Source organism: Larus michahellis, chromosome 7 (genome assembly GCF_964199755.1).
Source record: "Larus michahellis chromosome 7, bLarMic1.1, whole genome shotgun sequence".
Taxonomy (NCBI): domain Eukaryota; kingdom Metazoa; phylum Chordata; class Aves; order Charadriiformes; family Laridae; genus Larus; species Larus michahellis.
The window spans coordinates 594,630-616,871 of NC_133902.1; the positions used below are offsets into that span (position 1 = coordinate 594,630).

At 47.3% G+C, this 22,242-nt stretch overlaps 1 protein-coding gene across 4 annotated transcripts in view; it reads right to left on the reverse strand.

Moving 5' to 3' along the window:
* CLIP2 (CAP-Gly domain containing linker protein 2) overlaps positions 1-22,242 on the reverse strand; it is an 81,901-nt gene that overhangs the window by 44,492 nt on the left and 15,167 nt on the right. For all 4 annotated transcript variants that reach the window (XR_012588280.1, XM_074594322.1, XM_074594321.1 and 1 more), the window contains exon 2: positions 20,363-20,584. Coding sequence is in view for 3 of the 4 variants with exons in the window: in XM_074594322.1 (XP_074450423.1) it covers positions 20,363-20,474 (112 nt within the window). In the remaining variant the exon portion in view is untranslated. The remainder of the gene's footprint in view (positions 1-20,362; positions 20,585-22,242) is intronic.

A 22,242-nucleotide genomic window follows, 5' to 3' on the forward strand; every position in this document is an offset into this window, starting at 1 on the left:
CGTGTCTGGATTCAGGCAAACAGTTCGTCCAAGCATTGAGAGTCCCACCAAGGGCACTAATAGCTCCTGCGGGACCACGCAGCTGCCGTTGCAAATTACTCACTTTTCCCAGCTGCCGGTATGCCCTTTGCTGGAGCAGAACCCAGCAGCAAGCAGACACCTGGGTATGTTCAATACAAACAGCATATCTATAAACAGGAAGCATCTACAACCCCTTCCACGCACAGCCTTCCCGGGGCTGACACGGCGTGCACTGAACTCAACAAAACCTGCAACAAAGAACACTCTTATTCCGGCATCAGCCCATCGAGCCGAAGCCAGAGCTCCAGTGATGCTTCCTTGTGCTGGGAGAAGGAAGACTGCAGGTGATGCTAGAAATTCCCTATCCCGCTCACACTCTCCAGCACACCCTCGATCGGCCAAACTCTCTGTAACACACAGGGAGGCCCTTAAATATATCACTGGCATCTGAAGGGGAACAAAGACAACTCAAGCTAACGAGTCAGCAGTGACCCCACTCTTGCTGACCCCAGCGTCAAACTCCTATCGCAAACTTCGGGCTTTCAGCCCAGGCCCCAGGGGAGCGAAAGGACATATGGACTTCATTAAAACTCTCTGAAGGCTAAAGCGGGAGGTTAAATAAAGCCCTAAAAGAAACCACACAAGAAATTGGGGAAATAATCTTGCAAAATAAGATCCAGCGAGTCATATAAACTAGACCTTCAGTCATCCTCAGCTCTTGGTAGCACCAAGGTCCCGAGCGTGCTTGAGGTAGGGTGTGTACGCATGAGACCTGGTCCTACATCTCCTGCACTCCATGAAAGCCATCTGGACTCTTCAGCCAAACTTCAAGCTGCAATTTCTGGGTGCCACCAACCAGAAAAGCCTGAAGCACATACAGGAAGAAATTTTTCTTTGCTACCAGACCAGGCTGTCAAAGAAAAAGTCTAAGCAGCTGCAGAGACAAGCCAAACTTGAATGCTTATCTGAAATGAACTGTGAAACTGGTTCAGCCTCAGCCATCACTATTGCTCAGCCTGCACCATTTCTAGGGCTCTTTCAGAAGTAATGGGCTTTCAAGCTTGTCCTACTCTCAGTCTTGTAAAAGACAGTGTCTCCAAAGGAGCTCCACTAGGGGTATGGCATTACAACCAAGAACCAGTTTCACCTTAAAAACTGAAAACCAAAGGACGCTTAGAGCTTTTGAGCTTTACACAAGACTTTAAATAAAAAAAAAAAAAAGGAGGGGGGTCAGGGGGAGGAAACAGGGGTCCGTCCCCATGAACCATAAAGACAACCATAAGCAGAAAATAAGGCAACCATTTTAATTTCAATGCTTAATAGCACAAGACAGTAAAGCAGTTCGATTAGGAACCAACAAGTTACATTTTAAAAAGACTCTTTCCATTTAATAGCAAGAGATGACTATAGGGGTTTATCACCAACAAAGTCTACGATACGTCTATCTCTCTCTTTTCATGGGTACGAGGAAAAAAATAAATTAGAAACACAACTTATATCCTGGTTTCATGCTCAGCAGAGTGCCGTAACACACAGATCTTGTGCCGCTAACATGTTTGCGACAGATATATGCAGTGTGCCAAGCAGAATAGCCGAATTCAACTTTACTGAACAGGGAACTACAAGCACAGAAATTTGGGGGGGGGCTCTGCATCTGTATTCACAAGAGATCAAAGGTGTTTTTCTAGTCCTACTGGAGCCTGAGTTTCAGCACACTAGCAGTCTTTATTAGGGCTGTTAGTTAACGATCCAGATGCAGGTTACATTAGCTCTCACAAACACCTCTGCAACGCGGCTGGGGTAAGCAAACCCTTCGGCAGTGAAGCTCAAGCAAAGAAAGGCAGGAAGGCTGCCCAGGGCTGAACAAACAACGCAGCAGGATTTAAAACTACATCTAGACTCTCCGTATTTCACTGCAAGAGCAAATACCTTCAAAAACTGATTTGGACTAGGGGGGGGAAGAACGGTTCATTGGACTCTTGGTGTAACGTTGTGTTCCCCATAGAGTCAAAATTTTAGTAGGACTTTATACACTCGGTTCCTTTTAGGTGCCTGGCTGACAGGCAGGGCTGCCAAACTACAGTAATTATACCATCTCAGGGAAACAGTCTAATTAGAGGCTCCTGAGCAGAGCAGTGCAGTCAGAAGCGTTATTATTCTTCAGCATGAGACAAATTGTTCAAAAGACAGGATTTATGTGAGGAACTGCCAGAAGATTCAGAACCTTCTTTATGGCCATGCTGTAGAAACTCATACTTTACATGACCTTCATTATCCACACATACAATAACAACTTAGCCACCAACTCTCCTACAGTGCAGCTAACAGGCTTTGGTGCAGTAGGTTTTCAGAGAAGCCAAGAGTCCCTATGATCAAGCTAAATCCACTCTTGGCTTCAGGTCTGATGGACCTGAGTGGACTAAGCTGTGATCCTCCCCATTCGGGAGTCACCAGCCCTCCAGAAGGCCAAAGGTGGTGATGAGCGGCTCGTCTTCAACCCCGTGAGTATCTTAGGATAGCTCAAACCAGACACGAGATGGTGGCACTGCTCTCCAAGACCTGACATCTGGAGCTACCCACTCCCCAAGCAGTTCTTACAGCTTAGGGAAAGCCACTCAAGTGCCTAGAATTCCTGAGCTTTCTCCAGCTTAAAGGCACCTACAGAGCTGGTCTATATCTGTGTCATTTGGATTTGCTGTGTCTGGAGAAGAAAAATCTTGTTCTAGTCAGACTCGCCAGTTAAACACCAACAAGTTCTAAGAAGCTCGCTAATAGCAAAGCGAAAGTACAGATCTGAGATACGAAGTTGAGAACACAGCTACGCAAGAGAAACAAACCCAACGAAACGTAGGCTATCCCTACTCCAACCCTGCCGTTACCTGATGATGCCGATCAAGAAGCCACACGAACTTTTTAAATGTCACTATTACTCAGCAGCTCACCTGGAAGCCAGCGATGGGGAAAGTCCTTTCCTCCTGGGTCCAGGAGGATCTCCTTCTGCCGCTCTGTCCCACGCAAACCCTGTCTGCTAGACAGGACTGCGACAGCAGCCCCTCCCTCCCTCCCTCGCGCTGGCACCAGGCTCCAAGACACAACAAGCAGTAAGCAGGATCTCTTCCACTTGGGCTTTCCAACTTTACAACCCTATTGTGTTCATTAGCTGGCTCATTCTTTTTGGTTTAAATGGTCTTCCTGTAGGTCACAGCTTTCAGGGCTGAACAACAATTTATAAATCAAAGTCATACACAGCATCCACTAAATGAACATCTTATCCGAGCCTAAATCTCTGTTTTCCCTTTAGCTTTTGTAAAGCCCATGCATGACGCATTAATAACAACCACGGCAGACTTGGTGCTTAGGGGCCTTTTTGCAAGCTCGTCCCATCAGTTTTAGGGGCCCAGGGTGACAGGGTACCCCACACTGACAGGGCACCGATACTTCAGGAGCCGACCAAATTCTTATGAGCCAAGAGCCGGAGAGGTTAAAGGTTTTACTCGAAGTTTCAGCCTGTTCACATGGCTCTCGTTACCATGTCAATGAAAGCCATGTGTCTGAAATCCCTGGAAGCGCAAGGACTTCTGCAAACAGGAGACGGACTCTTCCGTTTCCAGCTCTTGGAAACGTCTGCTGTAGGAAGGGGCGGAGAGACAGCTTTGTAAGGCTATGGAGCAAGAAACCTCCCTTCAAACAAGCTCTGAAAGTTGAAGCAGGAGGAACAGAGCACTTGCTCTGCAGCATCAGCAGGAACAACCTCTGCAGGACCCCCGATGAGATGCTCAGCCTCATGCTATGTTTAAGTGCCATCCACGTCCGGTGAAACCATGCATCCGCTCACTCCCTCCACATCTTTCGACCTCCCACAGCACTTCAGTTGCTCATTTCTTATCACCAAGCCATTGAAACAAAGGGGGAAGGAAACTTGTTCTGAATGGGAGGAGGGAGAGGAAGAGAAAAATAGTTCAGCCTGAGAAGCGGTGCACAGTGAGTGTTGCCTGTGTGTTTCCTACTCCCTGCAGAACCCTTTTGTAACATTACTGCTCCCGAGCCACATGCCAGGCACCCCAACTGCCAAAGAAATCAGAAATGCAACAGCCTGTGGCGTTGCCATGGGAATCAGGAGACAGGCAGTTAATTGATAAAATGGAGGCACATTAGATTTAAAAGAAAGAGGAAAAAAAGGGGGAAAAAGGAGATATACCAGAGTAGTGTTTCATGCCAGGAAGGGAGGCAGAAGTGAGAAAACACATGAAATTTACAAAAGAGCTTTACAGTGCCCCCAGGAGAGGTCTTTTTCCTTCTCCATTTTAATTTTCAGAGGTTTCTTTTACCCTCAAATCCCACCACATCACCAGACAGCCTTACACACAGCACAGAATTGCCTGTACGGTCCCACTCCGTGGCAATCAATAAGCTTCTCATCCACTAGCCAGCAAGAGAAGCCGTACCAGCCTGGCAGAAGCATCACTGTCACAGGACCTGAAGACACTACATCCTCATCTCACTGGCCCATGCTGTAGATGTCACTAACCTGTGACAGGGCAGCATGCCTTGCAGCTCGTGAGCATCTCTCGATGTGCAGCCCTGCAACCAAACAAACTAGTCAGAAAACTCCAGTACTAGCTCTGCTGCCTCCCAGTCTGGGCAGGGCTTCAGGACAGTCCCGTGACCAGGGGATCGTAATGCCCATTTGAAGGCAAGAGATTTTGTCAGCTGGAAAACCCCACTGCTGGTCACAGGGGCAGCAGCTAAGAGGAATAACGCATGTTTTTACTGCCACAAGGACTGGGTACGAGCCTAAGATGCATGAGAGCAGCCTGGCTCTCTGCGCGGTTCAGTGCTCAGGTGATGACGCAGGGACATGGTCTCAGCTGGGACATCAGATACGGCCCCTGTTCAGGCTGTACTCAGGGCACCACACACTTGTGGTGGATGATACTTTCCCACTCAACAGACCACCACCCTCCAGTAAGAGTCAGAGATGTAGAATAGCAGTGTGTCGCCTCTACAGCCAAGTACCACCTCCTGGCTCTGTGGTTTTAACCCATTGCTCTTACATTGCAATTATCGTAAGCTTCTCTGGGTCCACAACACCACTTCACCTCCAAGCATAACACTACAGAAATCCACTACATGATGGACAGCAGAGCTGATCAGAGCTTCCCCTGCAGAAAGGGGAACGAAGGACAGTCCAGAGTATCCATTGTCAACGCCTCAGTCCCTGTCAACTACAGCAGATGGTCTACCGGGCAACAGACAGGGAGGAACAACCCGCTGCACCTCCAGGAGCTGCCACCTGCGTGGGCAGGGAGACAGGGCTTCATTTGATAGGACAAAGGCTAATAGTTTTAGACTGAAAGAGGGGAGATTGAGATGGGATCTGAGGAAGGAATTCTTTGCTGTGAGGGCGGTGAGCCCCTGGCCCAGGGTGCCCAGAGAAGCTGTGGCTGCCCCATCCCTGGAGGGGTTCAAGGCCAGGTTGGACGGGGCTTGGAGCAACCTGGGCTGGTGGGAGGTGTCCCTGCCCAGGGCAGGGGGTGGCACTGGGTGGCCTTTAAGGTCCCTTCCAACTCTAACCATTCAATGATTTGGCAGCAGCAGCCGCACAGGCTCATGGGCTCTCAAATGAGAGAAGGGCTCGGTGACGGTGAGGCCTCACTACATCTATTTCTAGGTTCCCACACAGGGACAGGAGCGTCTCAAAGCAGCTTGGATTACATAAACATGACATTGCTGGCAATCAAGTGAAAGCCAGCCCACTCCCCCGTACCCAAATTCAAATTACGGAGCACAGCAACAAAGCAGCTGTTTTCTGAAAGATTTATCACGGCCCTTTCAAGCTGCAGGATAAGGCAGAAAGAGAGAGAGAAGAGGTGGCTGTGAGAGAAAGTAATGCTTTGCAGGCGATAGCCGAATGCCTGGCAGCACATTCTGGGAGGAAGCAGCCCGAGAGATTTATGGCTGACTTGGAAACAACTGAAAGCTCTGCAAGTTCAAAGCTGAAGAGTTGGTGCTGTAATCACCTACCCCAAGGGACTTAAACGCAATGACTGGCACAGAGAAAAGCTCTGCATCTGGCACCCTGGAAATCTATTGCCCCTGCTGTTCCCTGGAATAAACCCGACAGTGTGATATTAAGATGTTCAGCATCACTGGCTCTGGCTGCTTTGAAGAGAGGAGACATACCTAGAAAGAAACCTGCCATGAGGAGGAAGGAAAAGAGGACAATAAGAAAGCGAACAAGAACTATGAAGCAAAAGCAAATGAAAACCACTGCAAAGTTGCTTTGCACAGAAAGCCAGGAGATGCCCATTGAGGCAGATATTTGTCTTCACAAGGGCAGCTGGGAAGGGCACTGAACCTCAAACAGACGTACTGAACAAAGGCTTTCTTATAAAGGTCTCATTCAGGAGGCTGAGACTGGTACAAAATCTGCTCTGCCATGGGCGAGACGCGCATTCTTGGTGCCCGCTGGAGACGGGAGGGACAGAGGACCCTGGGGCTTACCAGCTACGCTAGATCCAGTATAATTCTTCAAGGAAACAAACAGCAAAGATATATATTTGTTATGTGTGAGGATTTTAAGTTTTTCAAATAAACAATGGTATTCAACAAAATATGCAAAGCAGATAGGTTTTGGCAGCACAGGGCACTGGGGAGGCGAGCGACTAGTAGAAAAAGCACAAGATTTCTTTCACTGAGGGATAATTAACTTGCAGCATATGGATGGATCTATTCATCTCAAGATTACAGTCTTAATTTTTACATAATTATTATTTTTAAAACCATAAGTATATTCTTGCAGCATTCATGTTTCAATACCCTATTCAACATTTTCCAGTCTGAAAACAGGGCCCATCTCTCACAGCTCTGGAGCAGCATCCTGTTTTCCCAGAAAATAACGAAAACAAAAATCCCACAGTTTGAAGGGTGTTTCAGGTTTGACAAAAAGAAGCACCCATGCCTTTCTCTCCAGCTTGTGCCACCCCCAGTCTCTAGAAATAAGTCACAGACACATTTGAAAAAAACAGTACTACATTAAAGTAACCCCTCGTGCATTACAGAATAATACAGGCTTCGTTCTTTTGTAAATAAATAATAAAATCACTTCAGTTAGAGAATGCTACACTTCAAAGCATTATTTACTTTGTTCACCATAGCTTATTCTAACTAGAGGATATATTTTTCCATTTAAACAAAGCCTTAGCTGTAAATATTCAGTGAGTCCTGTCTCACCAGCGCCATATCCAAACTGGGTTACCTTCCCAGACCACTGCAACTACTGAAAGACTTAAGGACAGAAAGGAGCGTTAGAAAGCAGCCCGGTACAGTGGTAACCCATGAGACAGCCCCGAGAACGCCAACCAGGGGAGATACACTCACAGGGACGGCTCCTGCCCCGCAGGGTGAGCTTCTTTCCAGCAGCCCAAGCGATACGCCGCGAAACACAGCCTCCCCTCCAGCCACCAGCACGCACTCACACGCCTCCCCGGCTGCATAGCTGTAATCACACCATATGTTCAGCTTCTTTATACATCCAGCACAAAGCTAACTTCTTAGAGTCTTTTCTTTTCAAAGAAGCACGGAAAAAGCTTGGGAACCAGTGGGATCTAAACCTGCCATGGCTGCAAAACCTGGCACATACGTACGTGCACAGTTGTCCGCGGTTTCTTAGGCTGTGGGAATCTGTAAGGCACAAGCGCGGTTTTGGGGCCGCTATTACGGAAGCGAAGACAGCTGCTCTCAGTGAGCTGATCCGATGACAAAAAGAAAGAAAAGGAGGCAGACACAGGTCTTTAATGAGACATTTATAAACGATTTCCCAGGCAGAGCACTGGCACTAGCACAGAGAGAGGAGCAGTCTCAGGACACCTTCTGAACTGGAGAAATTCATCTTGAGTACCAAACATTGTAAAGAGCAGCCAAGCAAAGCATAGTGCTTTCTCTCCACCAGAAAAGCTATCAAGCAGCAGGGTTTTGAAATTTCCCAGCCTTTTTAAGTGTAGGATTTTTGCTCGGGCATCATTCCCACATAAAACCCACTCGGACGGACACTGGTGCCGTTCCTAACCAGCTACGGCACTAACGAGAATCACTGAAAGAGACAAGCAGCCAAGCAGGATGTTGCTCAAGCAGGTGCACATAGAAAGGCCATTGACATATTCACTCAGAAATGATGGAATTAGCTCACTACCAAATAAAACGTAGAAAAGAAGGTACCAAAAAATAGCCTTGGTCCATCAAGAGAGTAATTACTACTTTATGATCAGACTGGAGCCCGACCAAGAGATCAGCAGCTCCAAGAACAACAGTCTGTACCAGGAATGCGATGCAGGAGAAGTTGCTGTGTGCGCGTAACTCCAGATATTTACTCACGGGACATAACCTGAGCAGCCGTGCACAAGCAGAGTGGCTGTACAGCTACCAAGCCAGGGGAAGGCCGGTTAAATGACCAGGACGGAGACTAGCTCATCTCTGACTTTGTCAGAGACTGCCTTTGGGCATAGTACTTACTCCAGCTATAAAACAAGCATTATAGCCCTCTCTTAGATCCTTGCAGCGCTCAGATGATCTGTTACCCCATCCAAGTCAGATGAGCTCTACTGTAGCACAGCATTTTGCCTGGCGTGACAGCTGATGAGCCATGCTGCCCGTCCCTGTGCTCCTGCTGCACTGCAGCTCAGGACCAGCAGCACTTGAGAGGCCCACGTGCCCCCAGCTCAAGCTTCAAGCGTCCTTTAATCCAAACCAGGGGTGCATTTGCACAGCTGGAAGGTGCAAGCTCAGGCTATGAGAGCTCTGGTGACACCGGGGAGGTCTGCCCCATGGGAAGGGCTAGACACATCGCAATAGACCACATCAGTAAGGTCTTCCCTACCCTTTCTCTCGAGTGATAACAACTTCTCATTTCTACCTGCTGAACCTCAGAAACATTTCCTAAGTACAAGCACAAGCTTTTCTCTGAGTTTCCAATGTTACCTTGCTCTGCTTCCCTCTGGCAGGAGTTGGGCTAATCTTCACAGTGATCGCTCTTTGCAAGAGCTCACAGCCTGCAGCTGTGAAAGGTGCTTTCTCATGCCCTGTCTGCAGCTAGTCTTGGCAGAAAGAATACCAAAAATTTAACACCCGAGATGTAATGACAAAGGAGGATGCTTGATTAGCGCCCTATCAGCGTGCTAAGAGAGGCCTGGTTTCAGTGTAACCAGCTATCCTGGCGGACAGCAGAGTTAAACCACTGTTAATTGAAGCACTGGGATGGTGGCAGCAGAAAGGATCGTGCTTTCTGTCTTCTATGGAGGTTTTCCCCTTCTCAGTAGAAACACTACAGCAATACAATTACACCATCCCTCTGAATCATCCATCCGCCTTGCCTGAAAGAGGGACGCGTTAGGGGCCATCTGCAGCATCCCCAGGATCCCAGGGGAACCGTAGGAGAGGTAAAGACCAACATCCCTTAACTGCCAAACCAACTTCTGCACAACCCTAGGGCTGCACTCTGCTGAAACACAGCTTTGACTCATTACTTCATCGGCCATTTATTTTTGCAGCCATACATCCATGCCCAGATCGCGCAGACTATACATCTCCTGCGAAGGTCACACAATAGCCTGATTGTACACAGATCCACGCTATGCAGAATGCAGAGTTTGTTGGGCTGTTTGTTTTGCCTAATCTTATAAAAAGGATATTTGAGAGCAGATTAACACTGAGTCATCTACTTTATTCCAAATATCTGGCTTAAACAGCTAAGTACCCAATTGAAAAGGCAATGAGCTGTACACGAACAGGCACTATTTGCAGAAAATCCAAATCACCTATGTGCAGCGGATGTCTAATGTGAACTACCCCTCTCTCTTTTATCCCTTCCTCAGAACTTCATCAGATGATCAGTTTTAAGCTTTTATCCTCTGAACACACCTGTCCAGGGCAGCAGTCACTGAGTGAGGATGAAGCCTCCAAGCACTTTTTTTTGGGTCAGGATTTTCTTGACATCATGCATTCCCAATGTGAAATTTTTTTGTACAAGGTCCACATCAAGCCTTTCTACTTTCTGACAGGTTTTTTTGAGCAAATACCTCCAAATATAATATTCTGCAATAAGCAATTCTGTGAAATAAATTATACGGCCATACATAAGGCTCCCATCATCTTCGGTGATGTGAATCCTAAACTACTGTAGGGATTTAAGGGTGAAATAAGACAAGCACACCCCGAGTGCAGGGCTCAATGTCCGTGTACCCTCAGCCAAATTACAGATGCACTAACGCTTACAGATGCAGCACCTCAGTCAATGAAAAGGACTACGGGAAGCGGCGTCAGAGGGGGAAGCTGCTGCTCCTGGTGCCAGGACCGGGAGGGCAAGAGGCCAGAAAAACCTGCTGGCCAGGATAACTCTTCCACTTTCACCTCTGACTCACAGGATGACACAGGGCAAGACCCAGTTAAGTTCTCCAAGTTGTCTTGTGTATTAAAGCATGGAAAATACTCACCTACCTCAGAGCCCCAGGCTTCATAGGTGGTGGTGAAGCATTCGGAGTGTCTAGAACAGAGGTTTCATATGTGCATAGCAGGCACATAATTACAGAAAGTGGGAATGATTTACAGCTCGTGCTTGGTAGGAATTCATAAAGCAGCTTGGGAATACTCCTGGAGCAGCAGCTAACGCCTGCCTAACTGCGCCCTGCGAATGACAGCACTGGCACTGCACTGGATTGCACAAAGCAACTCCTGAATTCTTGGTATAGGCTTGGTTTTTAAGAGGTTCTCGCAGCAAAGTCTGTCTCTGCCTTCCTCTACAACCCCATAAAATCCCCACGCACAAATATTTCCTTTCTTACAAAGAATTCTGTAAACAAGACTGTGGGAGTAAAGCGCTCTGCCGCATCCTCCAGGCCATCCCCGACCCAGGCACGGCACACACGTTTACTCTGCTGGAAAACAGCACTGCAGGAACAGCCACATTTTGTAGTAGAGAGACCATCAACTGTGTTCTGAATGGAGCTGCTTAAGCCACACAGCCCAGCTTTGACAACTCTTATGATTTTATAATGAGTATTGTCGTACATGACTTTTCCTTACAGACCTCACTATCGCATAAAAAACAATTCCTTTCTTCTAAGGGGATATTAGTTTCTAGCATCTTTATAAAAAAAGTAAGTAAATATCCTACTGAACCCAAAATAAATAGAGAAAAATATCGGTTTTTCCAAGTATTTTAAGGGTTTTGTGCAGACCAGTTCACCCATTCAGCTGCTTGGAAGGAGGATGCTCATGTGCAGGGTCAGTGTGTGACAGTTAAATCCAACCAACAGCCAATACTATGTAGCAACAGTCTGATGCCGCTGTAATCCTATGGATTCTCATCCCAAATCCATCCATGCCAAAGGGAATCTTTCCTTTGATTTCGATGAACATTGGCTCAGGCCTCTAATGATTAATCTGCTCTTGCAGGCTTAGTTCAATTGTCTGAAGCAGAACATGCAGGAGCTGACTCTGCCCTGAAGCCGCACCTTTACTCCAATGGGTGTAACTGCAAGCGTACCAATGTTACTGCGGACTTGCACCAGCCCGGCTGAATAGGAGTTGGTTCATTACATTCAAACCACCATAAGCTGACATCTGTGGGAAGCAGATTTTCTTTCCCCGCTGTTCTGCGAGGAGCTACAGACAGAGAGAGCAGGAGGGCGTCTGACCTCCATATGCCTTCAGCGTGTGCTTGCATCTCCTTTTACAATGAGTGAGCTGAATATTAAGGATTAACTATATCAAATCCTTCTAAGAGCATCTAATGATTAAGACAATTAAAATCAGACTCCTGGTTGTCTCCAGATGCCACCTGTAAAGCTGATTAAATCAAGACTGATTCAATGCCCTCTTATATTGCTCGCAATGCGCCAAACCACCTCTCCTTGGGAGAGGAATGTTGCCAAAGGTCCTTTCCCTCTTCAAGAGGGGAAACAGAAGGGGTGGGGGAACCACCACCCCCAAAAACTCCCTCGAAAACCCAGTACAAAATGTATTTCAGACTGCAGGGTGGCAGACAGAGCGACTCATGAAAGGGACACGCGAGCTGAATACAAGCCCTATGTAAATAGTCAAATGATTGGTCCACAACCACGCCGGAAAGCGTTTGGCTTCTGGATAGGCAGCAGGGACGAGAAGCAAAGGCACAGGGTCTCACGAGAGCACCGTGACCTACGGACAGGGCCCTTCAGTCACCCCGCAGTAATGACGAAATAACACACTCAGCCTCTAACGATCACTCAGCAAAGCTTCTCCGGCGGTTGCCGCAGTTCCCACGCCTCAGCTGCGATGACCATCAGCCACTGCGGTTCCTCTCCCAGCATCACTTCTTCATTTCAGCTGTACATCAACCCTAAATCAGCAAACCAGCAACTCTCATTTGCAGTTTTTTCCTGGGCAGCCCTTGAAAACACACTCTTGTTTTCTTTCAGATATCCGATAACTTCTTGAACAGATGACTGTGTGTACGTGGATACCCTAAACTGTTACTACTAATTTCTAGATAATCTGCTGATACCATAGTAATCAGGAGGCGTTTGATCCTCAAACACGCTCCTTGGCACTGCCCAGTTCCCCTGGGAACTGACGATGCTGCGCACGCAGACCCGTTAAGATAAAGCAAGACCTAATCAAGCCTCCTCACAGACACCGACGATGCATTTCCAGCAATGATCACTGACGTGACTTGAGGAATATCCTCACGCTTGCAGTGTGGATGTAACTGAGGACAGTGCTCGGATGAGAGCTGACAATACCGAGCGCTGCATGAGGCCTGAAGCAAAATGGCAAAAAACAAATGTTTGCTAGAAATAATAGCAGCCTCTGGCCTCACGACGTGGGGTCTTTCTCTCAATCCGCCAGTGCACAACACCACAAGTTAATATTTATCAAGAGCCACAAAGCCTTTGAATAGACAAGAATTAGCTCCCTATGTCTGCGGCAGTCAATCAGCTGCTCCGGCCACTACAATCCCGTTTCTTTTGTTTCAGACAAAACAGTAGTTTAGTGTCTTTCATATTTATTTGGGAATGAGAATTAGTAGATTGATACAAAACCAGGCAGCTTCAGCAATATTTCTTGCAGCTTAATAAAAAAAGCCTGTTAAGACACTGCCAAACCATCAACGATTACTTGAGAATAAGCTACCCAAGTTCTCTCTTATTACTGAGGCATGAATCCCTCATCAAGGACACCTTACCTCCCTCTGGTTTACTGCAAAATAATCCCAGAGGCAACAGAAATTACTTCTTATTGCTACGCATCCAGCCAATTTACCCCAACAAAATCCTGGGAAAATTTAAGGACAAAAAACTGATTTCCAAGTTCATTTACCAAGATGCTGCTGTTAATCCTGTTGCAGATAAATAGAAAAGAATGAAGATTTCCCACCGAGGAAGGTAAGAGCAAGGCACCGATCTTACAGAGCAGCTATGGTGGTGGTGAGATTTACACTCCTCGGGCAGAATTCACGCAGGCATAGCTCACTAATGATGGGGCCTAGATGTACGTGAAGAATCTTTTCTGTATAGAATTGCTGAGTCTCTGAAATTAGAAGCTGCCCTCAGAAGGCAGCTGCATTTCTAGAAAACAAATCAGGAGACAAAGTTAACTCCACCCCCGCCAGAAGACTCAAAACCCAATTCAACCCCGATAAAAAGATTACACCACATGATTTTCACAGGAAGCCTCCTTCAATTGAGCAAAGGGACCTGGGGTATAACCCGTGGAGTCCAGTCTGGTCGACCCTCTGTTGGCCTTTTCTCCGCATTCTCCGATGCCAGGAGCGACTGATCCCGCTCAGGTTGGAGGGATGGCTCCGATCACGCGTCCCACCTAGTGCAAACTCAGGGACTTCACCAGCAAACCCAACCCAGCAGAACATCACCCCACCTGAACCCAGCCCTCAACAACGTCAAGCTCATCCCTTCAGCACACAGGAACCATGCCCCAGGACGTAACCAGCCCCAGCTGACTAGGAACCAGAAACCAACAGCCACTAACTACCCCAATAACTAGCACAGCTCAGGCTTATAAAACCCTCATTACAACATAGTTAGTTAATTACTCTATGGAGTCATCTAGTGCTCTTTAATGTCCCTGTGAGAGTTCCACTCCACTTTTATTTTCAGTGAACAAGAGAGTCATGCAATGTTTGCAAAGGTGGACATTATGCCAGCAAATATTAATAGCTCTGTGCATTTATTTTTCATCAAAAATAATGTATGTACACTTCTATGAAAATGTGAAGGCATTCCGAGGCTCCTAGCAATGCTGTGTAGTTTAGCTATGAAAGCATGTTTTTTTGGCAATAAAACTGGGCACCCGCTGAAAAACAGTTCTGATACTCGTAGCCATGCCTAAATACGATATTCGGGTCCCAGATACTCACACCTGCCCATTCAGAAAGACGGGATCCATCTGTAAAATTCAAGATCTGGGGTGGACTGAGACTGGATGCGTTTCAGTTTCACAGAAAACGTAGCAGGTTGGGGCTTTTTTGCCTGCAGCGCTGAAGTCCCAGTGTTGCCCAGCTCCATCTGCAAATACTAATTTTCATTTTTTTTCTCGCCCTTCTGCCAGAATCCTTTAATTGAAGGAGAGATTTAAGAACCATAACAAGCACTGCAAACGAACGCCAGAGCCAGCTGACAGCAAAATGCAGTGTGAAAGGCAAGACTTTCTCCTCTAACCAACTTACTCTAACGCTGCTCTGTGCAGACAAAAACCCCTCTGAAATGCGAGCGCTTCCCTTCCCAGCAGCTTTCACCTGTTCCACCAGCTGGGAGGGCTGTGTGGACCCATTCATCACAGCTTCCATTCGCTCTCCATCTTGCAACTCCAGGCAAAAGCAGGCTTTTCCAGGAGGAGAGTGGGAAAGAAACCAAGACATATGAGCTTTGTAAGTAATGAGAAATCCAAACGTTGCATTGAGCCCTTTACCAGCAACCCACGCCTTCTGCACAGAAACCTCTCTTGCACACAGGATTGAGAGCAGTAACTTTCCTTACTTGAAGCGCAGGAAATCAGCCAACGGATTTGTGGGAAATAGTCTGCTGAGACAGCTAAAGACGAATTTTCAGTCTGGTTTCAAGCAAAATAGTTACCACAAAGCAACAGAACTTATTTTTTCCATTGTTCCAGCTTTATGGCAGAGAAGGGAGGGGGTATAGTCGATGTGGACACCACTCACTGAGGCTAATGATTTCCAAGAATCCATGTCAGGTGCCAGTCCCCCACTGACTTTCAGTGGAAATGACCATTTCAGCTCTCCTTCACAAAAAACCCAAGCCCACAACAAGCCAATGCACCTACCCCAAAGTAGCCCACAAAATGCCCTTACACCTCATGGGTCTTTGAAAGTGCCAGCTCACATAGGAGACACAATAACGCTCCACTCCTGTTCAAAGAGGACACTCCACGACCTGGTAAGAAACAGGGGCTCTGAATAAGTTTTCAGGAAAAAGAACTTGGATATACTGAGCCAGCTTGTCACACACACTATGATGATATCATATGTGGTCTCTGTGGAAACCTAAAGCCATGAATCATGAAATTATACACCCAGCATCGCACATCTGCATCAATCCTCTTTTCTGCTACATAAGATGCAAGTTATCAAGAGTACATGGAAGTGTTTAACACTTCCATGAGGGTACATCTCCACTGCCTGGGAAAGGAACAGAGATGAGAGACACTTGACTTTCTACAAAAGAATATGAACAGAGTGTGGGGGAAAAGAGAACAAAGAAACCAAAACATCTTTCTGTATTCCAGGCTAAGGCTAAAGCAAAGTACTTCTACTTGTACTTTTGCAGACAAGACTGACCATTTTATGGGAGGGTAGGAGGAAGAAAGTGAAGCCTTCCAAAATTCATTTGCATCTAATGGCTCTCTGACAACTCTCTGGTGCAACTGCAGAACAAGCACCTTCTTTTGACGCCCAGTCTGGAAGATATAACCTAGATGCAGCGTCTTTCTGAGCCAGCCCCAGTCTACCACAGCCAACAGACAGCTCAGAGCCAACAGCCCATACGTTGTTACAGTTTAATTCTGTATTTTATTAGATTTATCATTTTCTTTTGCAACTATATTTCAAGCTTTTGAGCTTTCTGTCTGCCCACAAGGTAGCAAATTCAAGAAGAGCTGCGATGTTGCAGCTCTGCATTTTGTAATCCGAAGCACCGTGGTTTTCCTCCGTCAAGCTGCAGGGCTCAGGTGGGTCACCAAATGCCTATGAAAATGGAGAAGTCTCTTTTGGTATTTCTGGCAAGAGGCAGTTAAGTGGGGAGGCAACACATGAGTTCAGAAAAATCCAGTACCCCGAGATACCCCTGGAGCCAGGCACACCCCGACAGTCTCCCAGCAGCACTCTCAGCGCACAGCCAGCTCACAGAGCTCGTGCCGGTGTTCAAAGACAGCACGGAGCTCATGGTTTCTGCAATGCCTTACGTACAGCCTCCTTCATGCAACTTTTGAAGACCTGATGTAAAGCTTGGTATCTTTAGATGATTCTTCCACCCTGTATATCACACGAGAGCACTTTCCTGGACAGTGACAGAAGAGGGAAGAAAAGCAGAAAAAGACCTTTGCAGTATTCAGAGTAAACACACAAAAGAAAATTATTTTCACAGCCTCTCCGTCTCTGCCATTGTCCCTCTGTACGTTAGAAAGGCCCCAACACCGTGACACTGGGAAAAGCCCTCAGTGCTGACCGCACACCACCAGATCTAACAGCATACAGCTACCTCCTCCTGAGAAAGCTGGGTTATCAGCACTGCCGCGAACTAACAGCAGTGATGCACTCGGAGGCCAGAGGCTGAGTGATGCAGGTCAGCAAGACAGACTAGGGAGGATGTGGCAGAGCTCCATCATCCTCCTGTGTCTCACACCTGATTAATCCCTGGAAAGGTAATGAAATGCAGTCTCCAGGACCATCCACCACCAGATCCTTTGGCTGCAGGTATCCTCAAAGTTTACTTCAGTGCCTGCTGTGGTTAGGATTTTAGTGATGTGGACATTTGGCTCTGAAATAGAATTAAGCCACTTTGACTGGAAAAAAAAAAAAAAAAAAAGAGTACTTTCTTGGAGTTTCTCCCTGCCGAAGGCTGAATCCCACGATTGTCTGTGCTGTGGCGGGCCCCACAGCCAGCACAGATGCTGCTGCTCTCAGGGAGAGGCAAAGAGGCACATTGGCAGGATTTTGGGATGCACACTTTGCTCACCACTTCAGATTATCATTGGAAAGGAGATGAGCAAGAGGCAGCAAGGGGCTGGCCAGGCCTTCGGAAAGATTTGCAGGAGGAAGAACAGGTGCAGGCCATGCATAGACACGGTGGTAGCTCTTGTGCAGGGGACAGAGCAAGAAGATGACGCTAAGGATGCTGTCAAAGACGATGCTACAAGCCCTATCGCAGCCATCTACCGAGCACATGCTGGGTAAACAGACCCGTTGTGCTCTGTTCTCACCTTCCAGGTAGGAACAGCTCAGTATTGTGACTGCTCCAGCAAAGCCCCCTGCACCATAGAATGGTTTAGGTTGGAAGGGACCTTGAAGGCCACCCAGTGCCACCCCCTGCCCTGGGCAGGGACACCTCCCACCAGCCCAGGTTGCTCCAAGCCCCGTCCAGCCTGGCCTTGAACCCCTCCAGGGACGGGGCAGCCACAGCTTCTCTGGGCAACCTGGGCCAGGGGCTCACCACCCTCACGGCAAAGAATTTCATCCCAATTATCTAATCTAAATCTACCCTCTTCCAGTTTGAAGCCATTATCCCTCATCCTAACACTACACGCCCTTGTAAAACATCTCTCTCCAGCTTTCTTGTGGGCCCCCTTCACATTCTGGAAGGGGCTGGAAGGTCTCCCCGGAGCCTTCTCTTCTCCAGGCTGAACCCCCCCAGCTCTCTCAGCCTGTCCTCACAGCAGAGGGGCTCTGGACCCTACAGCATCTTTGTGGCCCCATCCCAAGGGACAGAGAAGCAGCAGTTCAGGTCACAGCACGGCACCAACTCACCATCCCAAGACTTCTCCCCTTCTCCATCCATGCATTTTCACAAGAATAAAACTCATTTTAGAACTTCTCAGGCAAAGGTCAGACTCAGTTTGTTGCAAATTCTGCCTACGCTCCACCAGCTTTGCTGCACATCTATCAGTGACGGATGGCTGTAGCCGAACAAGGGACAAAGAAGCTCCAGCAAACAAGCGCTGCATTCAGCTGGAAGGCTCCATCAGACCCTGGTGCTGACCGTCAGTGCTGACTAACTCATTCATACTGCGACACACACGTCGCCTGTGTTTGCCGAGATGCCTCTGTGCAAAGCCTCCAAGGGGAAGACAGACCTGGGACCTTTTCTCTTATTTTTGGATCGGTTTGTTGTTGTTTTGTTTTTTTGGTTTTTTTAAGTGATAAAAATCAACTGGAAATAACTCCACGCCACACTGCAATTATAAATCCAGCAAGAAGCACCTTGAGAGGTTCACAACTGGTAGCTGAATAATCACTTCACCGGAGTCCTTCATTTTTCAATCACAGCTAGGCACTAAGAGAAGCAAGGCAGAAATACAGAAATGGGTCTGGGGGAGAACCTCAAAACAAACAGCCAAACCTATGAACTTACCCTAAGAACTTCCTTTGTCAATTTGTGCTTCCCTCTAGCAAACAGATATAAGGAAGCTTCAGTATCTTTGATTTGGATACCAAATTAAGAAATTAGTCTTTCTAATATTAAACCCCACTCGAACAGAGAAGAGTGTCATTCAAACGTTCCTCTCTACACCCAGGGCCAAGTCCTCAGCCGAGGAAGAGCAGCACTGCTCCACTCCCTGCAACGCTGCATTACACTGAAAGATCTGGAACTCAGCCCATGATGTCATGCAGCAACCGGTCCCTCAAACAAGACCTTGCACTTGAGCAAAAAACAAAGTTAAAACTATGGCTTTTACAACACTGTTCAAGGAAAGAATGTAGAGAGTGGGAGAGATGATGTATATGCTATCTGTCACTGACAGAAGAGACAGCTCAGCTGAAAAAATCCATGAGCAAAGCCGAGCCTCTGATGTGTGATAACGGAGCGGAGTCAGGGTCGCTCAGCAGCAAGCGGGGTCTTTGCATGGCAGTCCTGTGCGGAGGTTGTGCCCGAACCACCCTCTCCATGGAGGATGTTCACGGGACAAGGACACATGCTCCAGCACAAGAGAAACTTCACAAAGTTAAACAAAAAACCTAACTAACACTTCTGCATTACTCTGCCAAAAGACAGCATTGTCTGCCAACTCCCATTTTCGTAGCATCATGATCACAGACTAATTTATCATAGCATGCTAAAGCAAGTTTTGTCCGATATTATCCAAGATGTCGGACAGGCACAAAGCTTTCCTGCTTCTCCCAAATGCTATATAGTCTTGGGATTGAAACATATAGCAAAGTAACCAGGCATGTGGGCAGTAGCCTGAATTATTATGGGACAAGAGGTTGACAAATCTCAAGCAGCAACCAGTGACATTGTCAAACGGAAGTGTAACATACAGAATGTACGAGTGATTGATACGATATACATCATCCTGACGTTTTGTCAACATACAAATCATATATCACTTTACATATAAAATTTGCACCTGGAATATTTGCTAAATTATATCTAAATAAAAAACAACCCAGCAGTCAAAGAAGCCAGAAAAATGAATCCTAAGCAGAACATCTAAAACTCTTTTGAAGTGTTAATTATACTGCATAATGGCAGCCTGTATAGCTTATGTATACACTAGATAGAGATCAACGGACAGTAGAGCATGTGTATGTATGCCTATGTAAGTCATTATTAAAATCCCAGTGCTTCAAATGATTCTGTTCAAACAAAGGCACTAATCTGAGGTAATCAGCACAGGACAAGTCACCTTAAGTGCCTGGTTCTTACTCTTGCATTATCACAGGCCAGAAGCAATGGCTACAGGACAGCATTTAACAAGATCATGGGTGAGGTTTGCATCTCCCTAATTACCACCGGCTCTTCAAATATTAGTGTCTGTACAGGTATGCACACGCAAAGAAGCAAGACAGTAGGCAGCACCTCTGTCAGCCCTAAACACCAGGGGATCCATCTGTCTCCCACCCACTCCACAACCTGACTGGTTTGTGCATTACTTGGGAGAGGGGAGGGAGGCCGTTTACTCACCCCATTACACTTGTTTTGATCCATGCTCACAATCAATCTACGTGCAGATGGGGAATTTCACATCCTACTGAACACTGGCACCATTAGGCCTCTGCCTTGAAGCCAGGTGATCATCCGGGTCAGCTCATGCCCCTGATGAATTAAGTCCTTACCTTCTTTTGAACCAGTGGTGACAGCAGCTGCAGTGGTCCCTGATGCCCGTCCCACCGGGCTGGAGTGCTTCCCAGCCCTGCCGGGGATTTTAAGTCCACTTGGCTTCAGCATGTTTGCTGTCTCCTGTATCTTGGGCTCGTATTACCAGTGCCTCAAAGAGCTGTCCCGGTATCACCGTTCAGGCTTCTCGATGATGGACCTCTTCTTCCATTGTCACAGACCTGGGAGAGAGGAGCACAAAGAAATCAGACAGCGAATGGGTGGGAGAGCACCAAACAGGCTCCCAGAAAGCAGTGCCCAGCTGCCTCCTCACATCTCTAGGAGGGCTGGGATCTTTCATTTCTTCTCCCGTAAAACAGGGGTGATCATTGCCTTCATCTCCCATCTTAACGTTACGTTCTTTTCCCCAGTCTTGCAGTCTCGCTTGAACCCTGCAGTCCTGGACCAAAGCTGAAGCCTCCCAGAACCACCAAACAAGAATTTAAACTCAATTTGGGATTTCAGTGACGGACGTTGTTGACTGGTTTTACATTCTAAAATCTCAGCTCACGCATCAGCCAAGACCCAGTCTGCTGCTCTGTGACAGCCCTGTCAGAGCCCTTACCGAAGGCACACTAACGACCCTCAGTACGAGACCTTTGGCCCATTTTCACCAGACTTCAAGGCAGCCTCCCTTAATTCACAGGAGTCATCGTCCAAGATGGGGCTTTTCAGGTCCCTTTGTTAAGAACAAATCCAAAACCTTGTTACAGAAAAAGGGCATCTCACCCCATGGATTTTCAGTAACACTGAAAAAAGCATTCCAAAATCTAAGCATGACTCTACCAACTACTCGTTAGTGAAGTCACGTAACTCTTCCCTATGCCATTCCCTTCCCGTAATGCAAACGGAACAACACCTCCAAATTTCTTGCAAGGATGTTGCATTAACAAGCACAGAACTCCTCCAGCAGAAAGTTTTATGACAAGAAAAGAAAAATAAAGGAAATGACTAAGTTGCTTTACAAAAATGCAAAAACATTCCTAATGGATAAAGAAAAACAATCAAAAAATTGAGACTATCAGCCAAAAGGAAGCTAAGGCTGGCTGACTGAGCAGGCTGGGATGCGGAGGGAGGAAGGTGTGAGCCAGGGACAATGCCAACATAACAGGGAACTGCAAGGAGGGCAAACCAAGGACCAGCCAGAAGCTGGGGGACACCCAGACCTGCCTCCTGGGCCAAGGAAGGAGGCAGCCCTCTGGAGAATTAACGTAATGAAGATTTACAGATGCTACAATGGGGGAACTGCAATAGCGGGGACGGGAAGTGAGTGATTAAGGCATGAGTAAGGATTTCAACACAGGCTGGATCAGAGCGAGGGGAGGGCTGGCAGGGCTCCAGGGAAAGCTGCAAGCAGACACAGAGGAGGAAAAACCACAAGGAGAATTCCAAAACTCTATTCCTGAGGGCTCATAAATATCTGAGACACCGAAGAGTGTTTCAGCAGTAAGAGTCGGGTGTCCCACACTGGCTTAGAGAGACAAAGAAAGGAGAGATCAGCAGCGACAGCCAGGGAGGGAGCCCGAGTGAAAACCCAAGGGCTCACACCCTGTCTCTTCCCCATGTCCCCCACAAAGGGTGTTCAACGCCCCTGGGCTGGCTTCAGACACCTGCACACAGCACCAACTGGGCAGCATTTAGCTTACACAGAAGTCGGGGCTGTCTATGAGAAGTGGGATGCTCAGATCACATCCCCAGCAGCAGCAACAACGGACAAGAGCAAGCAGTTCTTGTTAAGGAAGAGAAAAACCAGTATTCCTGCGACGGAGCCAGCGAGGACCAGATGCTGTCACAGAGCTGGACAGGAGGCTGCAGTTTCCAGCGCTATTTAGCATAAAAT